Raw genomic sequence first — 20,871 nt, 5'->3', positions numbered from 1 at the left:
TCAGGAAACTAAGTAAAAGCTCGGTACAAACCACAGGCATCAGACCTTTGGAAGGACTCTGTTTCAAACAACAGCTTTGAAGTAATTTGTGTTCAAGACAGAATAGCTGGCTGTGTTAATAAAACAAAGTTCCTTGCAATTAGTATGCCCACAGGAAAATGCAGGTCCCCATGCTTATCAGCTGCAAATAAAAATACTTTCCACTGAGACTCAATTCTAGTCATAAGCTAAAAATAACTGGGTACAGTCAGAATTTGAATGCAAACATACACATTGCACAGGTCTGGAAGAACTGGCTTCTCCAGAACTCCACAAGCAAGTCACAGCCTCAGCTGCTCCCAAGTGCAAAACTACCTCAGCCCTTTGGTCTACCCGAGTCTCTTAAACACCCCAGCTCCATAAATACTTGAAGAATTAAGTGATGCTCACAAGAAGCTCACAGCATTCCCTCATGGGATTCTACTAATGCAAACAATGCATGCTTACTAAAGCCACAAACCCACAGCCGGGGGGAAGGAAGCAGTCTGGTGTTTGGAACTGCAGCTACAGCTTAAAGAAGCCCAGTAAGACAGAGACGTTTGAGCCTGCACTTCGAAGCTCACAACAGTTCTGTGCTTCACATGACATCTACTAAATTTCTCACTTCAAAAAACACCCCCAAATTGCCATTAAGAACAGCTCAGCAGAGGAAAGCAGCAGGTACAGGGAGTCAGTGCTGGGCCATCTGAAGCCTGGAGATCACCACCACTAATCTGAAACAAATGTTTCACTCCAGGACCAACAAAGCCCAACGCATAGATCTGAAAGCCACAGGAGCTCCCAACTCCACTACAGCAGCACATCTGGGCCCTAAGTTCAGACTTATTGTAGTAAGTACTATCTTAAAAGACAGTAAACTTCTAGGTATTTGGTGTTCTAGGTGTATGCTTTCTTCAGGAAAGAAGCCATTTGACAAGAAAAAGTATTTTACCACAGTCTGAGATCCCACAAGCTGTACCAAACTGTTAACAGAGAACTGCCTTCATAAACACAGCAATTTTACGTACAGCCTTATGAACACTGTCACTGAAACAACACTGAGGTACCTGAACCAATCAGGGTGCATGAAATTGCACTGACAGATTTCCATCTCTCTCTCGGTTCTGAAAAGCATTTAAAAGCAGGATTCTATCCTGCACCTGCAAAAGGTACATGGACACCCCAGCCAAAAGGATGAAACTAAAAGTCTCAAAACCAAGTTTGTCTTCTGAAGTTCTCCCCACTCCTATCCCTCTCTTTCACTGAAGATACAGTACATGAAGTCAGTGAGACTTAATTTCAGCTGAAAGCTCTCACTACATACTATGTTCCCATCCTTACATGAATAACTCTTGAATTTCAAAATGAGAAAGGAGTATGACTTACCATCTAGTAGTTCTAGAGTAACTGAGGGATCTACATACTCCCACCAGTGTTTTCCATCAGTGGATACTGGAATCTCCCAGTTGGACCACTTGCAGGCCAAGTGAATGCACACACATGCTATCACTGTAGGCTTGTACTGAAGACAGAATGTGGTAAGGTGAAGGCTGTTGCACAAATTTCGTAATGAGGAACCAAAGGAAATCAAACATGTAAAACAGAAAACCCAAACAAATCAACCATTAACATACAGAATGAGACAGCTTCTCAATCAACAGCAGTTAAACATTTTGTTGAATAAATTCATAAGATATCTTAACTGCCCTAAGAAAACAATGGATAGGGCATTTATCTGGTAGAAAAGTTTAATTTGGTTTTGCTATCAAAAGCCTGATTAACAGTAAATAAATGTACCAGTTATTCTACTGTACTTAAGTACTAAAAAGGGCAGTATAATATGGTCAATTAAAATTCTGCACTAAAATGCACAGAGCTGATTGTGCAGTCTCTGAATGAGACAATCAAGATCCCCAGCAGTTCCACAGAAGCCAGGTGAGTTACTTGTGGGCTTTGCTTTCACCAGGCCCGGATTTGTGACATTTGTGACCTTGTCTTCAGCTTCCAGCACCACAAACACATTGGTTCACTTTCACTGCTCTAGCATAACTTCTCTTAACAGCTGTTTAGTACAGAATCTTGCCCATCAAGGAACCACCAGGATTTACTTATTTATTTTGAACAGTTATAATAACCAGAAGATACTGTTTAAAAACAGTATCTACACAAAATGTAATCCTCTTAAATAAAGGTGAAGTAGTTTTGCAAGAGGCAAATTGAAGTAATCCAAAAATCCAGACTAAAGTCTGCTCTCTAATTCTTTCTATTACAGGCTATGTCTATAAAACACCCATCTGAAATCCTAGAACTATAAATTTATCTAAGTACTTAAGTTTTAAAACTATATATTAAGATTAAAGAGCTGTCTCTAAAAGAAATAACATTGTGTGAGTACTAGTCTATCTACAAAGAAAAATCAGCTATTTGAAAATATCTTAGGCCCACTAGAATTTTATAAGTTAAGACTGGATCAATATACTTAAAGTTAAGAGAAAACTGCCATTAACTACAAGTGTAAACTAAAAATAGTTTTGTACTTACCAAGATGCTCGGATTTCTAGGTTAAGTTTATCTCTTTGTAATCTTTAGCTGCTATTCAGGCTACCAGTTTTAGACTTATGCACTCACAATCGAGAAAAAGTCATCAGAAAGCACCACTACACTTCTCATTGTGCATTTAAGCCCTTTGTGCCGTCAGGCCCTTGTCCAATACACCGCACTGCAGGCGGGGAGGTACCACCACTGGAGGTGGCCCAGTCCCCCGCTGCAACAAGGGTAAGACACATCAGGGGGCCCTGCAGTAAAGGAAGCTATAGTGTGCTACAACAGTGCAACAAAGAGGTTCAGGATAACAACCTGTTGGTAGCCATGAAATAGGATGTCTGTGCCAAATCCTTGCTTGCTGTAAGAAAAGAAAAACAGAGAGATTAAAGAGCTGCACTAACTTGTCAGGTTCATTCCAGAATTCAAGCAGTTTTACTTTCCAAAATCACTTCTGTGCATTTCTAAAGAACTGATCTTTAGCTAACTAGCCTTAAAAATAATCTTTTCTGAGACACAGAAGAGGCTGTTACACTCAGCACTGGAGCTGGACCTGTCACTCCCATCAGTGCCCCTCCCTCCCCCTGTACAGCCCACAGGACAGTTCCCCTCTGCTGATGTACCCTTCCACACCTCACAGGTGAGCACTCTCCTCTGGGAAGCGCTGCTTCCCCACCCTCACCTGCAGGGGATCCCTGCCTTAGCCTGGGAGAGCAGCAGGCAGCCAGTCCCAGCCAATTCACAGCACAGCGCTCGTCCTGCCCTTGGTGAGGAGCATGGCAGGACACCCTCCCACCTCCCTGCAAACAGCCACGTCTCTTTCCCAAAGCCCTGTAACACAGCAAGCCCCCATGCTACATGGGAAAAAGTTCAAAGTTTTCTGCTCCTTCTAATTAAGAGCACTGTAGTCATAACATTTTGCTCCACATTTGTTAAACCTATGGCAAAGCTTCGATAGGAAACAGACAAATTCATTTGAGTTAGTCAGAAAAAGAATACCAAAACAAACCACAGGACTGCAACATGCCAGAAATGAAAAACTGACTTAGGCTGTTACAGGCACAGAATGCTGACCCCTGGAGTGACACCCCAATTGTCCTCACTCAGGTAAGAGAACTTACTGTAACATGCATTTAATGGAATAGCTGGGCACAAGGGGTTTAACCGCAGATTGAATGCAGCCTTCATTGAATTCTTACTTTGACACTATCACTTGAAATCAGTGCTACCTGCAGAAAGCGTAGTGTTGAATTTTACGTCAAAGGGAATACTTGTTAAACTTTTGTTTTAATAATACTATTTCTATAAAGTTTGAGAAATACTACAGTGGCTTTTAAAATTTAATTTTTAAAAAGCATATTAAAATGTGATTTAACTCAACTTCTAATGATTGCCAAGGAATAAAATTCAGATTTATCTTTCTCCTACACAGCCAGGCAGTGCCATAATCTGAGAAGAATGTGGAAGTAGCAAAGTACCAAGATCTGTTCCTAAATACGAATTCTACTAATCCATAATAATCAGAAGGTGAACTGGCAATGTATTATACTATAATATTTAGTTTGCACACTGTAATGGTAATTGCATGCCAGAAAACCACGTAGTTCAACCTCTCCCTCCCATCTAAAAAAATGTAAGGTGGAATTAAAAAAAAAAAAAAAAGAAAAAGTGAAATGAGACTGTCATAACAAATAAAAACACACAATGGTTGAGTAAGACTGAAATTGATGTCTTGCTCTTCATTTTTCATCAAAGCAATGCCTAAAGGATCTTCAATGATTTATATACTCTGTAAAGTTACATGTTTCAATTAAGGGAGCGAGACCAAGAAGCATCTCTACTCTCATTGAAATGTCCCTTTTGAACAAGGAAGAAAAGCAGATGCCAGAAAACTTCTATTTAACATCAGCTTGAAAGTTGAGTAAATCAAAACACATACCTGGAAGAAAAGAATCACATCTTGAAACACACACTTTAGCCTCAATCAAAAATTACTGTGTTAAATACCTTACCTATACTACAAGTAGTATGATTCTGTTTCAACTTATTTACAGCTAAATAATAATCATTGCCAAAACCAGCAAGAAATGTCAGCTCACAACTAAAGCCTTTGATAACACAAGGCACAACTGAAAATATCCGTCCCAAACTCTTCTATGTAGGGCAGCTTTGGTTTAGCAGAATCCATCAGTGAAATCAAATCTAATTAATTTTTGTTCCTGTATTTTGGTGGTTTATTTCCATTATAGTAGTGGAAAGTGCATCTCCAAATATAAATCATCTTGAAGCAGAGACTAAAACAAGCCAGCAGAGCTGCTCTTATAACTCACAAGCTGCAGGACCAATGGCTACGACACCAGCCATGAATGACCAGTTTAAGATTTTAGCATTCAGGAGAGATTTAAAACATCCATCCTGTCTCACTGCTGCAGAAGCAGCCATAAGACAGGGATTAGTGAAATAGCAATCAATATTTTGAAACAGGACTTGCTGTCTGACACACCTTCCAAAAGGCTGTCTGCAAGAAAGTGCCAACTGGAAGCCAAAATGCTTTTTATTGGGCATAGCCACACAATTCAACCACTTGCAATTCCAAGATACCTGAGTCTTTTCTTCAACACAGCTTATCTTGGATCTTGGGATGCTCATGAAAACGTGACTGCCAAGTCCCATTAGGAGCTGGTACTGGCTATGCCTGGACCCTGACAACGTGTGAGCATTCCCCAGAAAGAGGAGACTGCAGATAAGCCAGTCAGCATCAGAAGAGAGAAGCTTGCTGAAGTCCTTCCGGCAAAAGCAAAAAGCCCCAGGCTCTGAACAGAGGGATGCTGGTGGGTGCCTGTTGTATCTGGAAAGGGCTGGAGGAGGCCATGGTGTAGGCATTCAGGTCTGAGCAGTCCTGGTGGCTTTACTTTCTTGAAAGTGTTTAAAGCTTGGGAACAGGCCCAGAAAAGCCTGAGGTCAAAGTTCAGAATGGGAAGGCCACCTGTAGCAGTGCTGGAGTGCAGCTGGTGTTTCACATCTTTCCACACCACTAAGATTTAAATTTTCCTCATGAGAATACCCTCTGAAAAAGCTGATGCATTTTCACCTCCTCTTCTGCTGACTTTGTCTTTCTCAGCCTGATTTAAGCAATGGCACCTGTGCACACAGATAGTATGGGATATTTGAAGGATTTGACAGTGCAATTTCCACAAAAGATTAGTAAGGATCATGGGTGTTCAAGATACCTGATAACCTGCAGAGTAGCGAGAACAATCCTAGAAATCCTTGAGATCCCATCTCCCGTTCCAAAAGGTTGTGTTCCAGTACAGAGAAAGGAGTGACTGAAGCCTTCCCAAGATGGAGATGAGGATACAGCTTCCAAGTTTCACCAGAAGCAGGCTGAGAACAGACCAATTTTGCACCAGAGCATAAGAGGACCATGCCATGGTCTTGGCATCAGGGCAGTTTCACTGCTGATCATTCAAAAAGTGTTGAGGGCAGCAAGGTAGTGTGACATCAGAACAGTTTTTGGTATTTTGGTGGGGTTTTTTTCCCCCTTTTCTTTTTTTCCTTCCTTCTCTTCACTCCTGGAGCATTCTTGGACTGGGCACTGAAGCTTGCTGACAGGCCCTCACATATCCACTGCCTTCAGATTCCTTGGACCTGTGGGATCCTAAGGAATGATGGTCCTGTCTCCTCTTCTCAGTCTCTTGACACTGAGGAAGAATGGTGCAGAAAAAATACTAAGCCCACACCATTTTCCTTGTCTGCTATACTGACCAAACTGCAAAGATGGAACAATTTCATTAACCCATAAGCCTCTGAACACCAGAAGGAATAACTAGATATTGTATGCCTGAACATCATGAGTCATTATGTATCCATCCAGTCACCCCTTTCTGCAAGGATCTGTGTTGTCTAATAATACCTTCAAAAAGGTTTTCAATCTTAGAGAAGAATTCATTTTTTCTGTAGTTGTATGTTGAAGCAATTATATTTATTTGCACCAATTCCCACTTACTAGTTCATCTTCAGCTTCCAGCAATTGATTCTGCTGTGCCACTGCCAGACTAGACAGTCTTCTGACAAATGACTTGGCTGAATTTTTTGAGCATCATCAACACAACCTGGGTTTTATTTTTATTTTTTTCATTTTGTTTTTAAAGCAGATAGCTTACAGCTTAATAACAGGTAACAGTGACTGCATAAAACACATTACCCTGGATGCAGGACAGCAAAGTGATGGAGAAAATCAGCCATCCTCTGAGGCACTGCAGTTTAGCCAGCAAAAGGGCCCTTTCTCACTATATGACAATGCAGTGCACAAACCCTAAGCCAAATCCTGAAGTACACTCACAGACCTCAGCTAACTTTGCTGCCTCTTTTTTGATACTGTCAGACATTACATTCCTGCCTTCCTCTTCTCCCCAAACACACAGCTGGAGGTTTTAATCCTAACAGTCTTGGGTAAGTTAATCATCCTAATCAAGAAAGGTATCTCTGCCTTCTGAAATGGTGCTTTTTGTCCAAGACGACGTTACAAGAACTGGATGAAGTAACATTGGATTTCTTTAACTTCTCAGTCAATCCCTTTAGCACTAAAGGTTTAAACACTGAGAAATCTTAGGTATATTTTGAAAGCTTCAGGACTCAGATATCTGAGTGTTGCATCTACTGACACTGAAAACCCACACTGTCCAATAAATAAATGTTCAGGGATAGAGAACTAAACTCCCACCACTGTGTCTTTGAAGATAATCACTGTGCCCACAGGCCCGTATCTTTGTCCTCTCAATACATAAAACCAATGTTCCATGGCAATTATTCTGTCCTTGCTTGACTTGCACCCATGACTTCAGGTGTCATGCCTGATGTTTTAAATGAATTAGTTACTTAGTTTCCTTTTTCTTATTTTAATATAAGGTACTCAAATCTTGTGTTCACAGTCTACACCATTCCTAGGGACACGTGCTCCCAAGGATTCCACTTGCATGCACACACACTAAGGAGCACACCTCCTTCAGTGAGCAGGTTTTCAAACATCAGAGACATTACATGCACTTTGCACCAGTCCTTGAGCTACATGGATTTTCAGCCCTCACTGAAGTCTTCAGATTTCAAGACTTGATATCACTTTAGACTTCTAAGTATTTTTTCAAGTCTGCTGACATTAAATACTAGTTTTAAGATGTCAAATTTAAAAATTCACAGTATCTTCAAAGTATGAATTTTGTCAGTACAAAAAATTAGCACACAAAACACAAAGGGAAAAGCTGAACTGCCTTAGAGTGGTATCTATCCTTGACTAAAGGAAATCCAGTTTGTGTAGCAGTGTGCCTATAGGCTTGAGTGAAACACATTGATGTGGCAATACAACATTGAGGCAATACAACATTGCCCCCACACCTCCCCACAGCCCCAAGCACCAAGCAGAAGTACAGGGCCTCCCCAAGACAATCAAAGGTGCTCACATTCACAGTGAGCAACAGCTAAGAAAACCCAAAGCAAAGCCCTACAGAGATGCTGGTGCAGACTCCTGAGACTTCAGGTGCAACTGGACTCATGCACCAAATCACAACCAAATCTGGGCAGAAAGCAGAGAATCATTACCTTACAGCAAGAATAGCAATAAAACTACTTTATATGCAAATAATTTACAGCACCAGTCCCACTCACTGTCTGAAGACACTACACCAGTAAGCTACAGCAAATAAGAGACACTCTTCCTTGAAAGAACACCATTAATTCCAGCATTACTACAAAACAAATCTAGTTAACAGGATTAGGCTGTACCTAACTTTTACATAATTTATAGAGAGAAGAAAAACCACCAAAAACTTTGAAGCACTTAACTTTGCATTTTTCACTGCAAAATCAGCTAATGACTAAAGACTAACAACCATGGTCTAATAATTTCAAAACAATTATTGCTTAAGAAACACAAAGCAAAAAGCTTATTTTAGATGCTTTTACAACTGATTCCTAACGTTTTTCATCCTACATCTTATAAGAGGGTGTTTTAATCTCTTTTTAAAGCTCCAAAAGAAACCAGTTTAAGAATTAAAGACGTGCCAAAATGCCACAAAAATATAAAGAACAAATCAGGTTTCTAGCCAGTCACATTAATGAGCTGCATACAAGTTACAGGGTATGTTTAACTAAAGGTTTGGGCTTTTATGCTGCCATCCAAAACAAGTAAGCACACACTGCTCCAGAAAAACAATTAGTCACACCTATTTGCATGTGACAGCAGACTTGCTATGCACTCTCTTTATCCCTCAGTCCATTACCTGAAAAGATTGGCTAAGACAAAAAGCTGGCATTAGCCATCAATTGGCAAAACTACTTCAGAGTGAAAATCAGCAACTCAGAATGATACTGTGTATCTGGCCAATCAGTTTGCAACTGCTGACTGCTTCTGCCATTCCAGAATACATGGGAACAGGTATTATTAAATTAAAGCTAACAAGAAACAAAAAAATTATGAAGGACAGAGGACTGGACTCTTTATGAATCTCTAAAGGTTAAGATCAAGGTTTTAATAATTAATTTTAAACACACTCTTTAGATAACATAGTTGGTAAAGATCGTATTAGACAAAGAATATTACTTTAAAATTTTTCTAGAAAGGTAAAAAAGGACTTACAGAAGTGGTTAAAAGTCACTGACCTCTCACTAATTGTGTACATTTCACAACATCTGTGTGTGGATGTTCAATGGTAATCTCAAAACCTGAAGAGTTACAAATACATTTCAGAATTACACATTTGCATCTGTAAAATAAAAACCAAACCCCTTATGTTTCCCCACAGACCTAAAATACTTGCTAAACCTTTGCACCGCAGAATAAGTAACACTATTTAACTGCCTTTTGTTCTTTACCTTTCCATACTTCTGAATGGCAGATGGTAAACCCACTCTGTGATCCATTATTAAAATATTCCTCCAGTAATCTCAAATCCTGTACACACATAACCTGGGAAATTACTTTCTTTTAAAAGTTGAATATATCTGAACAATTTCTAGCGAGTTAATAAGTCAGTAAAAACTGTACTGCAAACACACTGAAATGTGTGTGTGCATGTGTACTTCTACTAATTGATTCCTAGCACTTAAACATGTTGCATGTATGAAAATACAAATTAAGTCAATTTGTAGATCAGTGACTTAAGAAACCTTTCTTGGCTTATGACATTGTTTAAAGAATTAGGTCACTACTGTGAGCTATTTTTTTTAACAATATACCCCAAGTGGTATTTAAGAATATCTGAGCAAGTCACTGTTCTCAGGCCTGCTGGCTGTAATTGTCTCCACAGTATTTTAAAGCCAGAAGAGTTTCTTGACAAAACATTCCACTTCAAATTTTGGAATCATCTGAATCCATTACATGGTTACATACAAATTGTGTTGTTCAGACTCACACCTGCTCAATTATGTAATGTTTTTCTACAGAAAGGCAGAACGGAGAAGAGCATTTGGTACAAAGCTCTTTCCAACTGCTTCACGACACGCAGAGCCAGCCTACTACACCATTTACCTTATGGGAAGAAATGTCAACGTAATTACTACTCCGAGCAAAATCTATTTGGAAGCCTACACATTTCTAACTCAAACTGTCAGAAACATCTCTTTCACAAGTACAGACACACCTTTTTTCTCCACAGTGAACACAGCAGACCTGCTAACACGAAACTAAGTTCACAGGTCAGAAGTTATACATGGAAACAGTTAAATTCTAGTGTACCAATAGCACATCAAAAATCCAGTTACTTGGGTCCCACTACCTCTTCATGGCAAGTTGGCTGCACAGGAGGTATTTAGAAATACATACCTAAAGTCTGAAGCATTATTGTTTCAAGTATAACCAGCTCTTGGGCTTGTTGAAGGTATGCCTGAAACAAACAAGCAGACAGGTGAAGACACAGCAATCAATTGCCTCAGAACTTTATTCACACACTGCCTCCTTGATACCAGCACTGGCAACACAAGACCAGTACCCAAGCCAGTGAGCACTGACAATTCTCAACACTTCACAGTGGGGTTACTATCTTCCACCAATACAAGCATTGCTACAAAATTAAGTTACACCTGCCTGTCATTCACAGGAAGATTAACTTAGTCTGGATCTCACACAACCTATTGCAGCAAAGCATTTTTGGGAAGTCAGGTGGGTGCTATAAGAATTTCAAGATGGAGCAATCTCTTCAAGTTTCCTAACAAATAAGTGAGTCTTTAAGAAATTACATTAAGTAACAGAAAGATTTAAATGGTGTGAAAACAAAGGCTTTTTTCTAGGCTGCAGACAGCACTAACCCAGTAAGACAATGTAACAAATCATTAGATGAAATGTCATCTTTCAAGCCATGCATGTATCTTTGAAACCATAACTTCCACCTACATCACTCTTTGTATCCAGTTGTGGCTCTTGAGGATGAAGACAGGCATTTGCTACTTTAATAACATGTTCAAGTTTCCGTGGCTGTTCTTCCACTTTTGCAGCCAAAAACAATGCCGTGGGAGACATTATCTGAAGAAGAAAAACATGTGTACTTTTAAACTTTTTACAAGCAGGACTCAAATTTTTATGGAGTCTAAACTAGCATAGAAAAGGTTTAAAAAGTTGGATTTGTGGCTTTTTTTTTCAGTTTTGAAGTCATGGGAAGCAACAAAAATGTAACTAGTCATGTTTTATTTTCTAAACTGATGCAATCCTCTCAGCAGCACAGGGAAAGAGCAGCATAATGTTAAATTACATTTCTGAGTAAAATGTCTGAGGTCAAACTAATTCTAGTTCAACATAAAAAAAAATATTTTGGCCCAGAAGACTTAGTCACAGTAGAACAGGCTGTTTCAAGTTAAATATACTTCGTGAGAAGGTTCATCCAATTTCTTGCCCAGAGCGAGTCACTACACCATCTTTTCAGTAAAACAGCTGATCACAAGTTCTGCTAGCATTTGATTCTCCCAAAGAGCGAGAAACTTCGCAGAGAACTTTAATAAAAACAGCTTGTTATATAAACATAGGCTCTAGAAGTAAAAGAAACTTTATATATACATATATATTCTTAGAAACTTTACTATATGCCCAGCAGTATCTGGAGAACAAAGCATAAGGATTTGTAAAACACCATTTATACCAAATGTTAGTAAAGACTACATATTACATTTAAAGATGAAAATTTATATAAAGCCCTACACATCATAAGGTGGCAGTTCGGTATCACCTAAGAGTTAGCTGTGAATTAGAATTTTGTTGCCTTTTGTCAGCTAGAATGACTGATGTGTGCAGACAGAACACAGCAAACAACAAATCACTGATGAATTAGGTTCTCTTTGCATGCAAAAGCTGCCCATGTTAACCAGGAATTCAAATGGCACTAGAAATCATCTAGACATAATCTGATTAAAATAGTTAAAATTAAGCCAGCATAAAGTACTTACTCAGAGACTGAAATAGCTGCTTGCTGAGTATTTAATTAATGCATGGTGCAAACAGTGCAAGTATTAGATTTCTCTTTCAATACCCAAACAGAACTAAACTAAACAGGAGGCATAGCCCCCTAAAATCAGGTTTGCTTTTTTTTTGTCAGTTAGCAGCCCTTTCTTAGGCCAAAATAAAACACTTGGTATAAAGATTTGCAATATATGCAAAACTGCAACAAACTAATTAGAATTAAACATTTAAGGGATTAAATTTCAAATGTACTGAAGGAGTACTTTTTGCATCCTTAAATCACTTCGAAATGTCTACTTGGATCTTAAGTAAAACTTTAAAGTTGGCAGATTTGAAAACTGACACCCTGGGAAAGCAATACCCTTTGATGAGTAGAAGTGTGCCGTGAGAAATCTAGCAAAAACCTCAATCTAAAAAACCAACTACCTAAAACAAGTCACAGGGAGCAAATTCTTTTACAAGGGAGACAAAATCCCCTGTTTTCTTTTTAAGAATCTTGTAACCTAAGCCTGATGAACAAATGAAATAAAAACCCAAAGTGAAGTGATGCTGAACAAGGCCATATTAGCACGTCATTTAATACTTCTGATGATTCTGTAGAAGTTCCTACACCCACAGCTTGATGTAACAACTGGAAATTCTGGAAGGAATTTCGTTTGCCAGGGACATACTACTTGAAATGTCTCATACTGGGAGATAAAACTTTTAAACAGTAAATGTAATGGAAAGACTTCCTGGAGTTCAGAAAGTGAGAGTATCAACAGCTCTGAAGTGGCAGAAAACGCCGAAGCTGTCAGGCAGCCCACACATGTATAACCCAACACACACATCATATAAAGGTGTTTTACAGAACTCCATTTCTAACAACTGCTATGGCTGAAAGCATTTCCATTCCACAGAGGCTTTCTTTGAACCAAGTCACCAATGACCGCACAATTAAATCATCAGCAAATTCTCACTCACTGTTACTCTCTGTCTGACTGCACCAAAGTTCTACTTCTTTCCAAAAAAGCACCATCAGGCTGACTTCAGGATATCTTCTGATTTACTGAAACAGATCAGACCTGGTCAAGAAGTCTCCACATAACTCCTGATCTCCAACACCTTACACGAAACACAGGTCTGGAAGCTGATTAAGTCAAGCTGATTAACTGTCATTTAACTCTGCTTCATCAGAAATCTATGTACAGCCCAATTAACTATTTCCTTCAAAAAGAAGCCCTGGCTTCTGGCCAAAGAACTTCAGGTCTTTCTATCTAGGACAAGGGTTCTCCCCTCCCAGTTTAGAGTAGGTCAGTATTTTTAGCTCCCTTGGTATTGATTCAGAAAGATAGACATCCTAGTAAAATTCCAGACTTGGCACACATGTAGTCTTCAGTGAACATACCCTGCTAAGTGTATAACTGGCAAAGTTACTCAAATGCTTTCATTCATTTCCAATTACCAAAAATGGCAAAAAACCAAACAAAGTACAACAAAAATGCAAAATTAAAGAAACATACGTGACAAAGCAATAAGCTTCCTATATATAAATATCTTAATTTGATATCAACCAAAATAATTTAGAGCAATTATATACTGTGCATCCAAAATAGTCCTAAAGACTTTGAGAAATCTTCAGAACACCTGTGATACAAGACATTAAACCCCACTTTATTACTAGCTGAGAATCTCAGAAACCAAGTCCTACAGAAATACAAAAAAAAAACGCCCAAAACATAAGAGCCTTGTTAACACAATCCAAAAGCATTACACAGCAAGTTTCACTGGGAAATGTGGTACAAGTCCTTTTTCACTTAAAAAGTGCAAGACAGTGTAAAGACAAAGGCATTCAGAAAAATCTCAGAACACATAGGCAGCATGCATGTAGTTTTCTGAGATCTCCCTTTCCCTTCTAATGCCAATATTAGTATGTTTTTAGATTTGATACAGTTTAGGCTAAGACATTAAGTGCTTCCAGTCTATGAGAGGGTTTTCAAGTTTGAACACAAAGAGCTATGGGGAATTTTTTTTATTATAACCAGGAGCTCACATTGCATAAAAGCAGCAAATATGTTAAATTGCAATATTAAAACCAGAACTGAAGTACCCAAAACAGCCTCACTAGAGCTTGAAGCATATTATGAAAGTTTTAAGAACTTTGCAAAACTGCAAAGTCAACTGTTTAATACTGTGATTTGGACAAGGCACAAGGAAGGGAATGCAGAAGGACTGAAAACAAAATACCTTCCACACAACTCACCTACTTTGCACTAGAAGGAAAAAAATTCCTCATGCAGGTTCTTTAGGCTCTTCGCTAAGTTCCACTGCATGGCACAAAAGCCCCTTGACATCATCAAGTCTATTTTCAACTGGTTGTTTGGTATTCCACATGGCGTTTCTATGGATTATATTTAAAAACTACAGCTACCATTGGGATGCCTTACCTCTCATTGCCAGCATATGAAGGATTTTTCCCCCTTTCTGTTCTTCAAATCAGAGTGTACTGAAGAGTAAGCACCTTAAAGAACTATTTGCTTTGTAACAATGTAACACACCAACTACTATAGAAACAGTATTTGCAGAAGAAGTTTAATTTGGAAGATATTTTAAAGTGTAATAGTGAGGCTAGTACTGCCTATAAAAAGCCAGCAAGCTCCCTCCCCATCCCAATATTAGTACAGACTAATTTTATACTCAGCAACCCAAAGTTCCCATGCCCTGGTCAGCAACATAGAAAGAATAATTTGTACTGAGGAGATCCACAGTAGCTCCAGTCATTTGCACAGCCAGGGAAATTAGTAGTCAGGGCATCGAACTCTGCTTCCCAGAATTGGTGAAGCAAGTTTCCATCCTCGCTGGGGCACCGCAACCTTGCAAGGACTTAACCTGCCTTGACTGCAAAACCTCAATACTTTCTTCTTTGTACCTAAATGTATGTACTCTGCAGGTAATCCAGAGCAACTCATGAGTGACTTGCTAGCTCACAGTAACTTCACCAAAAAAGAGGTATTTGGCCACTTGGGTAGTACATGTAATACACTCCCAAGGAACCAAGACTACATGAACTGGTACATGCCACCCCTGTGGCTCTACAGATTGAAGATACTGTTGGGAATGCTGTTCCCTACTCACAGATAACCCAAAACTCCTGAAAGCCTATAAAACTGTTTAGCAGCAACTTTTACTTAAGAAAAAAAAAAATTAAGGCAACATCTATTCAGCAACTGAGCTTCCACTAGAAGCCCTGTTTATTAACAATTAAGTGCATGTGACATACATGTATATTTGTATAACCTGGCAGTTATACATGATCATAAATGTGCAAGTGCTTATTACCAGACTAAAACCATTAATCTACCAATAAAACAAGACAACACAGGCCACGTTTTTTCAGCTGAAGATCGTAAGGCATTCTGATTAATGGCCATCTAATTTTCTAGCCCCAGCCTTCAGATTCCTTCCTGCCATGGATAAACAGCACCACATGCACACAACAAAGAAATATTAGAGATGTTAGAGACATAGCATATGCTGTAGGACAGCTTATCTAGGTCTTAGCTTTAAGACTGCCTTTACTATTCATTTCTAAGGGTTGCTTTCTTCTTGCAGTGATGAATACTGCTACATTTTTTAGCTTGCCAAGTACTCTGGAGATTTGATATTAAGTATTTACTAGAATTCACTGCTTTTGCTTTCTCTACAGAGAACCTAATGGATGGTTTGGGAGTATTTTAAAAGTCCATTCACTGAGACCCTCTTTACCCTACAGAACTGTAATAAGAAAATGCTCTTGCCCATGAGCACACACACAAAGCCAATCTCTGGCCTAACAGTCGTTAAGGAATTCAGCAAAAATCAGTATTACTGAGGTACAACCTGCAGTGGACTTGCCTTTAACTCTGAACACTATTACCTGAGAATTAATTAAACAGTACACTCCCCTCCCCTGTAATAGCTGCAGTTTCCAAGGCATTCTGCCCTTACATAGCTAACTTGTGAATTTTAAGATTCATGACTTAACTTAAGCCATAGTTTTCATATAAAGAGCAATATACATTCAAACACTACTGTGCTGCCAGTTCCAAGTGACTGTCATTTGCCAGTATCCAGTGAAAACCCAAACACATCAGCTAAAGCTTCTTGTTGCCTAAATCTAGCCTAGATTACAGCTGACAGTACAAACAGTACTCCAGCAGGTGATATAACAGGTATGTGGGTCTATATATAAATACAGCAGCTCTACACTGAGCCATCTCTCCATTCCAAGCAGCTCTAGTTTATCAAGCCCACAAGCCATACACAGTCCCAGAACACTTTGGATGCCTCACCAGCTCCTCTTCCACCAGCTACAGATTACTGCTACATGGGCAGAACAGCAGCAGGAGGGGAGAAAGAGGAACTTGTATGGATGAACACAGTAGTTTCGGTAACAAGCTGCTGGAAGTTTGAGTTTATCTCAGGTTTTGCACAAAAAATAATAAAATACACTTCTGAAATGCACCTACAAACAAGTATGTATTTCCAGCCAAATAGGCACCAAATAAGATGCCCATTTGCTCAGCCAACAATAATGAACAAACTTGTGACAGAAAGAAGAGCTGGCTCTCCCTATACCCCACTGTACACCTCCCCAAATGCAGTGCAAGGTTTGCAAGACTCTACCCCTTGGTAGATCAAGGTCTTCTCTGGCCTAGACCAAACATATGTCACAGTCTCAATCTGTTTATTTTGTCATTAAAAGATCTAAGAAAACTCAACATTTAGTGACAAACCACCATCACTATTAACTGCTCTTGCTTAAAACAAACAAGCAAACCCCAAGAATACCTAGACTATTACGTTATTATTTTCCCACCTATTGCATCCAGTAGTGGACATAAAAAACAAACTGACATTTCCATGTTGTTATCTCCAGCTCCATACCTGTTCCAATATTCCTCAATAACAGCTAGCATTTTTACTGAAAAATTCTGCTCTTAACAATATATTCCGTGTTCAGAGCCAGCATGATCAGGTTATTAGGTAAAACAAGATTTACCTCATCAGATGGAAAAATTTTTCTTGTCTCATATGACTTATCACACCACTTAAGACTAGACTAGCTAAAAGAATTTACACTGCTTCAGGAACAGCTACATAATCCATATGGATACACACATAACCACACTATCACTGTCAGACACACCATGCCAGAACTTCCACTGACTTCACCAAGAAAAATGTGTGTTCCTACACATTAGCCTTTCAAACTACAGCACATAAGCACCAGCCACATTTGAAACATCTAAATGTATTCCTCACACATCTGAAATGTGCTTGCTGATGGTGCCTATTTATTTATTTCGATGGCAGAAGACAAAATCTAATTGCCTCTAGTTAAAGTAATCCAAAGTTGAAAACAAGTATCATTAAAGCTTCTAAACCACTGATAAGAAGCTAGAATTCCTAAAAACAAATCGCACTTCACATTGCTGCATGTAACGCTTCTCAGCCAGAAGTGACAAAATTATGGGCATATTATTACCACACATAAAATCATACTTACATTTCGATTAAATTTTGTGAAGGAATGATGCATATAAAACCTGTGCATGTAAACAATTGCAGTATTTATCGTAAGCTGAGATCTGGAAGATTAAATGAAGGAAACACTACATATTAAGAAAATTGCCTACAAGAACTGAAAGCAATGCGCTTTCCACATCAATCACTGCTCTACACATACCGTCTTCAGCCGAAAATGGATTAGGGACGTGACACTTCAGAACTTAGCGATATTAACACATCCTTAACTGATATTAACACGTATCGTTCCCATCTGTTTCGCAGACCATGTGGAGATTCCTACGCCAGGCTCCCCACAGTCACCCATGGAATGAAAACTCCTCAATGGGCGACATACAGTGAAACATTCTCTCAAGTGCTTTTGTTTTGTTCCAATTTAACTACTTCAGTAGGGGATTTGAGGGTTTGGCCTTGCTCTGACCTATTTTTTTTTTCCCTTTAAAAAATCACATTAAAGAATAACTAAAGAGGAGTTGCCCGTTTCGGGAAAAACGGGTCCGCAGGCAACTGGGATTTACTTTAGAAGTGCCCCAGCCCGCAGCTACGGACACAAACGCGGCTGAAAGGGCAGGTGGGAACCCGAGTCCCTCACCCGCCGACAAAGAGCGCGGCGCGGGGGCTTCGCCAGGCTCCTCCTCCCATTCTGTGCCTCCAGGCCACGGCTCCATCCCGCGGGAGCGCCGGCCGCGGCTGCGGAGGAGCGGGAAGGGTCCCGGGGAGGGTTCCCACACGGGGGAAAGGGTCTCCCGCCGCCCCTCCACACGCGGCCCCCGCCGCCCTCATGCCCGTCCCGCCCGGCCCCGCCGGCCCCTCTCGGATACACGTTGAGGCGCTGGCCCATGTCTTGGATGAGGTTGGCCGCCTGCTGCCGATACGAGAGCTCCTTGTCGGCCTCCACGCCGCAGCGCCGAGAGGGCGTGTTCTCCAGCTGCTCGCGGCTGAAGAACCAGCGCGACGCGGCCGAGGAGCCGCCGCCGCCCCGCGCCGCGGACCCCGCGGAGCCCGCGCCCGCCGCCGCCATGACACCTCCTCCTCCTCCGGCACCTCCTCCCGCCGCCTCCATCGCGGCTCTCGCGAGAGCTCCGGGCCCGCGCGCGCCCTCCGCCGTAGAGTCTCGCGGCGGGGCGGCCGCGCGCCGGGCGGGGTCACGTGGCCTGCCGGGGCTGTGGGGGTGCGGCCATGGCGGCCGAGGCTGTGGGGGCCGGAGGGGTGGAATCGTGGAGCCGTCGAGTCATGGAGCCGGGGAGGCTGGAAGGGACCTTTGAGGGCATCCAGTCCGGCCGTCACCCAGCACCGCCACCGTAACCGCTAGAAACCGCTAAACCCCATCGCCCAGTGCCAGATCCAAATGTCCCTTGAACACCTCCAGGGATGCTGACTCCACCACCTCCCTGGAAGACCTATCCCAATGCCTGACCACATTTAACTGGGCTTCTATTTCATAAGATAGTTAAAATATCTAATCTGAGTCTGGATACCTTTATACTTAAAACAACAAAGTGTAAACAAGATAAAAAAAGGATAGAAGTAAGGATTCCTTTCTTAACGTAAGCAAATTGCCGAATAGCATACTTGGAGGAGGATGTGGAAAGGGAGAAAAGAAGGAAAGGTTTAGAATGCACAACTAGTTCCTAGAAAATTCCTGTCTGCTGGCAGTATCAGCATGTAGACACTTGAGAAATGCACAAGAAAGTGACGGACCTTGTGTCCTTCCAGATGAGCAGCTCCAGCATGTCAGTGATGCTCCTGCAGTGTTCAGGCTGTTCTCACTGCGCACTCCAAACTCAGTTATGGATTTTCAGCAGTGGCCTGAGCTTATGGATTCAGGGTTCAAAGGGAGCAAAAAGGTAAAGTTCTGATCATCACGGATGAAAATGACAGCTCCGAGTGTTCTGCTCCTGTTCAGCACATGCCACTACCAGTCTGCAGTGGTTTTGTTCGCCTGACGTTACATCACAATGAGTTCTTTTACACCTTCAGTGCCAATTTTATAGCAGTTGTAATTTTATAACTAGACCCAACAGAATACTGATGAAATATACAGATGTAATGCAGCACAGTCACAAATTACTTGCCCGATCTTCCAAAATGTACATCATCTTTAAGATCCTGCATGTGCAGAGGAAATTTAACCTCAAAGACTTCTCGTGCAATTAGCTGATCTTTGACTTCATATTTTTCTGTCTGTAACAATCGAGGTACAGTGTTTTACCTCATTGTTTAAATCACTGTGTAAAGCTCATGGAGTTTGGGTGTTCAACTTAGATTTTTTATTCCTGCAGTAATTGGTGAAGGAGTATTAAGAATGTTCTTGTCTGACTGCAATTAGAATTTTACATTAGCTTTGTTAATGAAATGTAAAGGAAGATGGAGGGAAGATTATATATATCCCTCTTTAAAATCTTAACATATCAAGAATAGGTAGTCTATCATTAAATAATGACAGTGCATAATGAATATGATTTATGCAGGGTATGCACATTAATTAACTCCCATGCAGAGTACTGCAATCACCCATTTAGTCACAGGTTAAGGTAATTAAATACTGCTCTTGCTATTGGAGAGATTCCAGACCTTGGTCCCCAAAGATGTGACATTGCATTTTCACTAATTTAACTGGTTTCATTCATAAAAAATTGAAGAATTAATCAAATTAAAATGTATTGGAGGAGTCACAATGTGTTTTCCTCTTAAAACATCTGTGAGAATCACGTATGCTGAAGGGAAATATATGAGAATGAAGTTGCCTTTCAACTTTGAAATTTAATTAAAACAATCTGGTTGAAAAATTATACATGCTCAAAACTCAATGCTTCCATGTGGGTATTGAAATAAAAAAGATCAGCAGAAGTCTTGGAAACTGAGGACAATAAATATTGTTAAAGCTATTTTCTGTCTCTTCATTTCCTCTTACATAAAAACTTGATATTCTAAACCTCTGAGCTGCTGACTGCTTCAGCTCCAACTACTGCACAGACCACTTTTTTTTTGGGGTGAGTTTGACTCTGTAAAGAAGGACAGAGCTTTCTTTGTAGTCCAATGGAGGCTGGGATCATCAGGAACTGCTGATGTTCAGCATCCTTCAGGTTCAGTCTGTGACAGCTATGGCCAGAGCTAAAAACAACTTCTGTCTAATACTGTGTGGCCTGGAATGTTCCAAGACCGAACAGAACAATGGTGGCACCACATGTAGCCAGCAAATGTTCCCATGAGAACAAAGACTGTAAATGCTAATCTGCATTTTTCTGACTGGTACAAAATCCTCTCGGGAGGAGGATGCCTTTGCACTCACTGGATAATAATGAAAACTTGTTTCAATCAATAGT

The 20,871-nt window shown here is 40.4% G+C and overlaps 1 protein-coding gene across 12 annotated transcripts in view; it reads right to left on the bottom strand.

Moving 5' to 3' along the window:
• The window catches only part of CCNT2 (cyclin T2), a 26,178-nt gene extending 7,603 nt beyond the window's left edge, over positions 1-18,575 (bottom strand). For 3 of the 12 annotated variants that reach the window (XM_069021218.1, XM_069021221.1, XM_069021217.1), the window contains exons 1-7: positions 18,367-18,574; positions 17,526-17,607; positions 10,943-11,071; positions 10,376-10,436; positions 9,214-9,276; positions 2,875-2,920; positions 1,405-1,568 (exon numbers count right to left, since the gene is read on the bottom strand). In XM_069021218.1, coding sequence (XP_068877319.1) covers positions 1,405-1,568; positions 2,875-2,920; positions 9,214-9,276; positions 10,376-10,436; positions 10,943-11,071; positions 17,526-17,607; positions 18,367-18,566 — 745 coding nt within the window. In that variant the 5' untranslated portion in view covers positions 18,567-18,574. Of the gene's footprint in view, positions 1-1,404; positions 1,569-2,559; positions 2,921-3,680; positions 8,375-9,190; positions 9,277-10,375; positions 10,437-10,942; positions 11,072-17,525; positions 17,608-18,366 lie in introns of those variants that run through there. The other 9 variants (XM_069021220.1, XR_011152043.1, XM_069021219.1 and 6 more) reach the window with 9 other exon arrangements.
• Positions 18,576-20,871: the final 2,296 nt, after the last annotated feature.

The sequence above is a fragment of the Aphelocoma coerulescens genome, chromosome 7, assembly GCF_041296385.1.
Source record: "Aphelocoma coerulescens isolate FSJ_1873_10779 chromosome 7, UR_Acoe_1.0, whole genome shotgun sequence".
In the NCBI taxonomy this organism is placed as follows: domain Eukaryota; kingdom Metazoa; phylum Chordata; class Aves; order Passeriformes; family Corvidae; genus Aphelocoma; species Aphelocoma coerulescens.
The sequence above is the reverse complement of the archived record's forward strand: the minus strand, read 5'-3'. Positions and strand labels throughout refer to the sequence as shown.